Raw genomic sequence first — 7,604 nt, forward strand, 5'->3', positions numbered from 1 at the left:
AAGGCTAATGGGGTACTCTCAGAACCTTTTTATATAAAGAACGGCACAAGACAAGGATGTCCACTTTCCCCATTGCTCTTCGCTCTAGTACTGGAACCTTTCTTATGTAAAATTCGCATGAATCCGGATATAAGAGGAGTTTCCCAGGGCAAAGAGCAATATAAAATCGCAGCCTATACGGATGATCTGTTATTTACCTTGACAGAGCCAGACATCTCACTACCGGTGCTCCTAAAGGAATTTAAACAGTATGGGGACATGTTGAATCTCAAAATAAATTATGGGAAATCGGAAGCGCTGGGAATAGGGGTCTCGGAAGTTAAAATGAAGAGACTAAAAAGTAACTTTGGCTTTATCTGGGTGAAAGAGGCAGTGAAATATTTAGGGACATATATATCAGCAGACCTGTCAAGGTTAGTCGACCTGAATTTGCTCCCTCTGGTCAGGGAGACAAGGAGACTTCTTGACCAATGGGAGGGGGGACTCCAGTCTTGGTTTGGGAGGGGGAACCTAATAAAAATGAACATCTTACCAAAATATTTATATTTGATGCAAGCTCTGCCTATCAAAATATCGAATAGCTTCTTTAAAACCATACATGGAATGTTTACTAGATATATCTGGGCCAAGAAGAAGCCACGCATAGCTCGTAATAACTTAACTTTGCCTAAGCATATGGGAGAACTTGCGATCCCAGATCTACGTAGATACTATCATGCCACACAGCTAAATAGAATAATAGATTGGTGGCACCATTCGGAAATGAAAATTTGGGTTCAAATAGAACAGGCACAGACTGCAGTGTCCTTAAAGAGAGCGTTATGGTGCTATCAGAGTCTCCCTAAGACATTAAAAACACACCCGTTGATAGGAAATATTATAAAGATAGGTAATCAGCAATCCCTGAGGCAAAAGTTATCAACAATAGATTCCCCTCCATATCCTATATTGGGGAACCCAAACTTTACCCCAGGACTGGATAGACAGTATTTCAAAAAACTAAGAGAATACGGACAAGTAAGTGTAAAAACGTTTGCGAATCAGAGGAGCTGGCCCTCGATCCCTAATTTAACAGATAGGAATGGACCATTTGGCCTCCCCCTTTGGGAGGCGCTCCAGGTACGACATTTCTTGGAGTCGCTCCCAAGGCCGGAGAAATTTGTAAAACCGTTGACAAACTTTGAGAGGCTATGTGAGAAGGGGGAGAGTAGTGGACGTGTCCTCTCTTTGCTATATAAAAATGATGAATACCCCAATAGAACAACCAAATTTAAATTGGGTGGAAAAGTGGAAATCAGATTTAAATAGGGATATAACAATAGCACAGGTACAGAGAATATGTAGGTTAACATTCGGGCCAACAAAGTGCACTAAAATTCAGGAAACAAATTATAAGATCTTTATATTAAAAAAGAATAGCGCGCAAATGCAAAAGAAATTACTACCAAATCTGAAGAGAGTCCATAAATAAAAATGGGGGTTTGGTCCCACCATATGGCCATATCGTGCTCAAGCCCACTACTGCGTCAAAGTACCCCATTATCAGTGGGTCCTACACTATCCATGAAAAAGAGATGAATCCAGCCTTTCTAACCCTTGGAGATAATACTCCTTGCTGGGAAAGATGTGCAAATGCACTACAGGGGACTCCTTCTATATCCACTTGATGGTGGACACTGATTGAGTACAGGTGTGTGTGGGGGGGTGGGGAGGGCTGCTCAACCTCGATAGTCTGGTCAGACCGAATACATAATAAACAGGCAAAAAAATTTGGGGGAGCATACCCATGTATTTCCAAAGCTGCTGCAGCTATGAACCAAAAGACATGTATATTAAAAAAGAATAGCGCGCAAATGCAAAAGAAATTACTACCAAATCTGAAGAGAGTCCATAAATAAAAATGGGGGTTTGGTCCCACCATATGGCCATATCGTGCTCAAGCCCACTACTGCGTCAAAGTACCCCATTATCAGTGGGTCCTACACTATCCATGAAAAAGAGATGAATCCAGCCTTTCTAACCCTTGGAGATAATACTCCTTGCTGGGAAAGATGTGCAAATGCACTACAGGGGACTCCTTCTATATCCACTTGATGGTGGACACTGATTGAGTACAGGTGTGTGTGGGGGGGTGGGGAGGGCTGCTCAACCTCGATAGTCTGGTCAGACCGAATACATAATAAACAGGCAAAAAAATTTGGGGGAGCATACCCATGTATTTCCAAAGCTGCTGCAGCTATGAACCAAAAGACATGTATATTAAAAAAGAATAGCGCGCAAATGCAAAAGAAATTACTACCAAATCTGAAGAGAGTCCATAAATAAAAATGGGGGTTTGGTCCCACCATATGGCCATATCGTGCTCAAGCCCACTACTGCGTCAAAGTACCCCATTATCAGTGGGTCCTACACTATCCATGAAAAAGAGATGAATCCAGCCTTTCTAACCCTTGGAGATAATACTCCTTGCTGGGAAAGATGTGCAAATGCACTACAGGGGACTCCTTCTATATCCACTTGATGGTGGACACTGATTGAGTACAGGTGTGTGTGGGGGGGTGGGGAGGGCTGCTCAACCTCGATAGTCTGGTCAGACCGAATACATAATAAACAGGCAAAAAATTTGGGGGAGCATACCCATGTATTTCCAAAGCTGCTGCAGCTATGAACCAAAAGACATGTATATTAAAAAAGAATAGCGCGCAAATGCAAAAGAAATTACTACCAAATCTGAAGAGAGTCCATAAATAAAAATGGGGGTTTGGTCCCACCATATGGCCATATCGTGCTCAAGCCCACTACTGCGTCAAAGTACCCCATTATCAGTGGGTCCTACACTATCCATGAAAAAGAGATGAATCCAGCCTTTCTAACCCTTGGAGATAATACTCCTTGCTGGGAAAGATGTGCAAATGCACTACAGGGGACTCCTTCTATATCCACTTGATGGTGGACACTGATTGAGTACAGGTGTGTGTGGGGGGGTGGGGAGGGCTGCTCAACCTCGATAGTCTGGTCAGACCAAATACATAATAAACAGGCAAAAAAATTTGGGGGAGCATACCCATGTATTTCCAAATATAAGATCTTAACCAGATGGTATAATACACCAGATAAATTACATAAGTACATAAGGTATACCCAGGAATCTGATAGGTGCTGGAGATGTGGGGAGGGAGAGGGTACGTTGTACCATATTTTCTGGAATTGCCCAGATATAAAGAAATACTGGTCGGAAGTAGGGGGTATAATTCAGAAAATAACGGATTATAGAATTGAGGGAGATGCAGCCTTTTGCCAACTTCTCCACTTAGCACCCTAAAATATGAGCTTGGGGGACTAGACTACAAAGGTTCAGCGTTTTGGAGGCCTTGGTTGAGGGAGGAGAGGGGGAGGGGGGAGAGGGGGAGGGGGGAGAGGGGGAGGAGAAAAAATTTATAAAAAATGTTTTTTTTTTTTGTTTTTTTTGTGAGTGGATGTTTGTCTGATAGTATGAGTGAGGGTAGGGGGGAGGGTAGGGAGGGAGGGGAAAAGAGTGGAAAGGAGAAAAGAATAGTGTAGAAGATGGAAAGATGAACTCCATAGCTGTCTTCTCGGAAGACACAATACAGAGGTAGATTAAAGGGGGCAGCAGTGATGTTTGGAGAGGAAGGGAGAGGGAAGAGTGAAAAGGAAGATTGGGTAAGAGCCTTGCGATCTGGACAAACTGTTTCCTCGTCAACAAATTTTTTTCTCTTTCTTATTGCGGGCACTATTGGTACCCTGGAAAATGATGGATATTTCTTTGAATGTGAACACATTGTGTACTGGGAAGAGGATGGGGGCTTGTATTGTGGTTCTCGTTCTCTTTTTGTTTATGCCTTGGAGGTATATATTATACTTTGTGTTGTAATTCTCCTTGAAATTGAAATAAAGAACAATAAATACAAAAAAAAGAAAGCTAAGAATGTAGTATTCTGTGGCTGAAGGTACATTAGGCATTCACGGGATACAGAAGTAAGTGTCGGCCGTAAAAGGCCCCAAAAATTAGCCCACATGGGTTTACCTGACAGCTAAGAACGTAGTATTCTGTGGCTGAAGGTACATTAGGCATTCACTGGATAAAGAAGTAAGTGTCGGCCATAAAAGGCCCCAAAAAATAGCCCACATCAGTTTACCTGACAAATGGGCAGGCGGAGCCTGCAGTTGTGGGAGGGGAGGGGCCGGCCTATTTAACGTCAGGCCGCCCTCCTCACTGGGCTGACGTTTTTGAGTACCGGACCACGCCCATTCGACGCAGCCATTGATCGTCATACCGCCGTCAGCTACCCACAGGAGCCCTCAGGAAGCCGTGAGTATGCGGGGAATGTCCTGTGCCAGCCGCACGCTAATGGTCGGCACCACGCGGACACCCCCGCCTTCACCCCGCTCTCCCCCGGCTCCACTCACACCCTACACCGCCTCCTTCGGGGGGGAGCGGCGCCGCGCCCCCCCCCCACCGTCACTAGGCTCCATCCGCTCGCAGCCTCACTAATGCACCGAACCTCGTCCCTCCTCCATGGTCCCCATGGAAAAAAAAAAAAACAGTGTATGTTCTTGCAGCAGCGCCGATCTCTGGGGGAGGGGGGGGCGTGTTCCGCACCTGGGACATGCAGACAGCCGGCCCCCCCTCCTACCATCGCTGTTCACCTGCCTGGGGGGGGTCCAAGAGAGGGGTTTACTTGCTCATTCAAATCCTCAGTCTTCATGAGCTTCGGGGGGGGGCAGTTGTCTCACTGCACAGTTGTCACACTGCCACAGTTGTCACACTGCCACCCAGGCCAGACTTGGTACTGCGCCCTGCTGGCCTCTAAAGCCAGCCATCAGGCAGGGGAGCTGACACTCATTTAGGTACCCATGCCTGTTCCATGGGGGGGGTCGGTTTTTCACACGCATCAAACCGCAGGTGGATAGGGAGAGGGGGGGGGTCGTCCAACCACAGGTAAGAAGGGGGGGGGTCTCACAGGACTCACGCTCCCACAAGCCTTGCCGTCCCCCGTCCTTTTCCGGTCTCCACGCCACGGGTCTTCGACCTCTGAGACCCACCTTCTTACGCATCCACGGTCACTCGTCCATCACTGCACGGACGCACAACTGGCTCACACCGCTGCCAGGTCACGACATCTCCTGGTTATACCTCAGTCTGGTCACCCCCCTTAGTGGTAGGTCCAGGGGGGGCACCTACGCAGGCTGGCCCCCCCCTCGCACACTAAGGTTGGCGCTCGTAGGGCATTACTTCGGTTAAGTCAGTTCTCATGTCATCTCACATCCATGGCGTCAACCACGGTTTTGCTTACCCACAGGTAGTCTGCTTGAACATTACCAGACGTTCAACCAAGTTAAGACCCCTCAAGAGTCATCTAAGGTATGCTGTTCCGTTACCAAGTGTTTCCCCTCTTCGTTAACTGGCGCAAGGGGGGGGGCAGGGGTGGGGGGTCAGGAGCATAGGCAGGTCACTTTGTAGTTATCGCGAGACCAACACCCATCCTCACACGGAGGTACTTTCGCCCATCGGCCCAAATCATAGCTAGCGTCTCGCTATTTGGTCAGGGTAGTCAGGGCTTCACCTTCCCAGAGGCCTACACCCCGCCATCATTCATGGCACAGCTTAGGTCCAAATCATAGTTAGTGCCTCCACCAGCCCCTGGGGTTTAGCAGGGCCTCACGTCCCCCGTTTCCAAAAAAAAAAAAAAAAAGCGCCAGTAACGCCCTGTTGTATGAGTTTTTCATCTCTTCTTTTCCCTTTCATGTCATCCCAGCATGTCTCGCGCGTCAGACCTAGGAGACGACCTCTCCCTGCCTAGCACGCCAGCCAGGCCACCCACTCCGGTTTCCGTTCCCGTCGCAGGAGGTAGCCAGGTTCCGTCAAGTCCTGGTTCCATGAGGACATGGACCATTCCTAAGATTGCCGCCGAGTTAAGACGGAGGGGGATACCATTTCCGGCCACAGCCAGGAAGGCGGAGTTGTACACTATCTTGGTATCCAATACCGGCAACCCGCAACCAGGGACTGATGCACGGGACAGTGTCAAGGACGCTTTAGCCGAAATCCAGGCCACCATGGCGTCTGTTCTGGCTTCCGTTAGTAGCCTAAGTCAGAGGTTGGAAAAATTAGAAACCCCTGTACCAGCCTCCGCAGCTTCCCCAGGTTCCCTGCCCTCTCAGGTCTTTGGCTTGCCAGCCCCTCAGGGCACCTTCGCAGGTATGCCAACTCCTTCAGGCCCCATTCCTCACATCATTACACCAGCACACATGGTCCCGCCCAACATTAGGAAAGACATTCTGGAGGGGAAGGATGTGAATCTTATGTCGCTATTAATTGCCTCTCAAGACATAGTCGAGAGCAAGACTTACAATTACGGGGACCTGTCTGTGGTTCTGAAGGCCAAGGACCCCAGACTAAACAGAAAGCTGTCCATTCCAGAGTTTGTCTTGGCCTTCGGTCTGTTCAGGGACGTGGTCTGCTTTAACTTCCCTCATCGCAGAGAAGAGCTGGATTTGTATCTACACAAGTTGGTCGACCTGGGGCACAAGTACGGCGGCACCACCTTCTACGATTATCACCGCTCATTCTCAGCCAAGGCGGCGGCCACCTTTGCCCAGTTTAACATCAGGATAGATTGGGGCCAGCTGGACACCGAGTTGTTCTGTCGCCACTTTGCCGGGCTTGTGCCACCTGCATGCGCCACTTGTGCTTCAAACTCCCACTCCACCAACTTGTGTGCCGTTGAGCCCAGTTCTTCTGCCACCAGCGAGGTCACCCCGGGCCCCAGCAGGTCTGATCAGAAGTCCGCCAAAGACAAACTGGGGAGACCGATAGTGTTCTCGGGCAAGGCACAGGTATGCAACAACTTCAACACGGGGGGCTGCAGCTTCAGTGCCTGTAGGTTGTTGCATATCTGCTCCACCTGCTTCCGGGCCCACGCCAAGTCCATGTGTCCCATTCGTCTTTTTCCCAAGAGCTGACTGACCGAGGTACAGGTCGATTCCCTGGCCTTCTTTTTGAAATCCCATCCCTCTCCAGACCTAGTCGACTTTTTAGTTTCAGGGTTCACGACAGGGTTCCACACTGGTCTGGTGGCACTCCCGTCAGGCTTAATCGAGTGTAAAAACCTACAGTCAGCCTTGGCTGACCCGGCTGTAGTCGACACTCTTTTGAAAACAGAGGTAGACAAGGGTTTCATGTTAGGGCCTTTCTGTACCCCTCCTTTTTCCTGCTGGCGAACCAACCCATTGGGGGTAGCCACGGGGAAATACAATAATAAAAAACGATTGATCATAGACCTCTCGGCTCCTCATTCCATCGCCACGCCAAGCCTCAATTCTCTTATTCCCTCCGAAGAGTTTATACTACAGTACACTACAGTGGATCACGCCATTCAGGCTATCCTGAAAGCCGGGAAAGCAGCTTGGCTCGGGAAGACGGACATTTCCAATGCTTTCAAGCTGCTGCCCATACACCCATCACTGTGGCATCTGCATGGTGCGAAATGGAGGGGGTTTTACTATTTTGCCATCCGCCTGACCTTCAGGGCCAAAAGCAGCCCCAAGATTTTTGATTTATTTGCTGAGGCTCTGTGCTGGCT

At 48.7% G+C, this 7,604-nt stretch overlaps 1 protein-coding gene across 1 annotated transcript; it reads left to right on the forward strand.

Moving 5' to 3' along the window:
* Window positions 1–5,778: 5,778 nt before the first annotated feature.
* LOC309568936 (uncharacterized protein) lies at window positions 5,779–6,984 on the forward strand (the record flags this gene model as incomplete). Its single annotated transcript, XM_082274703.1, has 1 exon — window positions 5,779–6,984. One exon carries the CDS (start codon window positions 5,779–5,781, stop codon window positions 6,982–6,984), a length of 1,206 nt encoding a protein of 401 aa, XP_082130829.1.
* Window positions 6,985–7,604: the final 620 nt, after the last annotated feature.

Source organism: Pelophylax lessonae (genome assembly GCF_965119305.1).
Source record: "Pelophylax lessonae genome assembly, chromosome: 12".
NCBI lineage: Eukaryota > Metazoa > Chordata > Amphibia > Anura > Ranidae > Pelophylax > Pelophylax lessonae.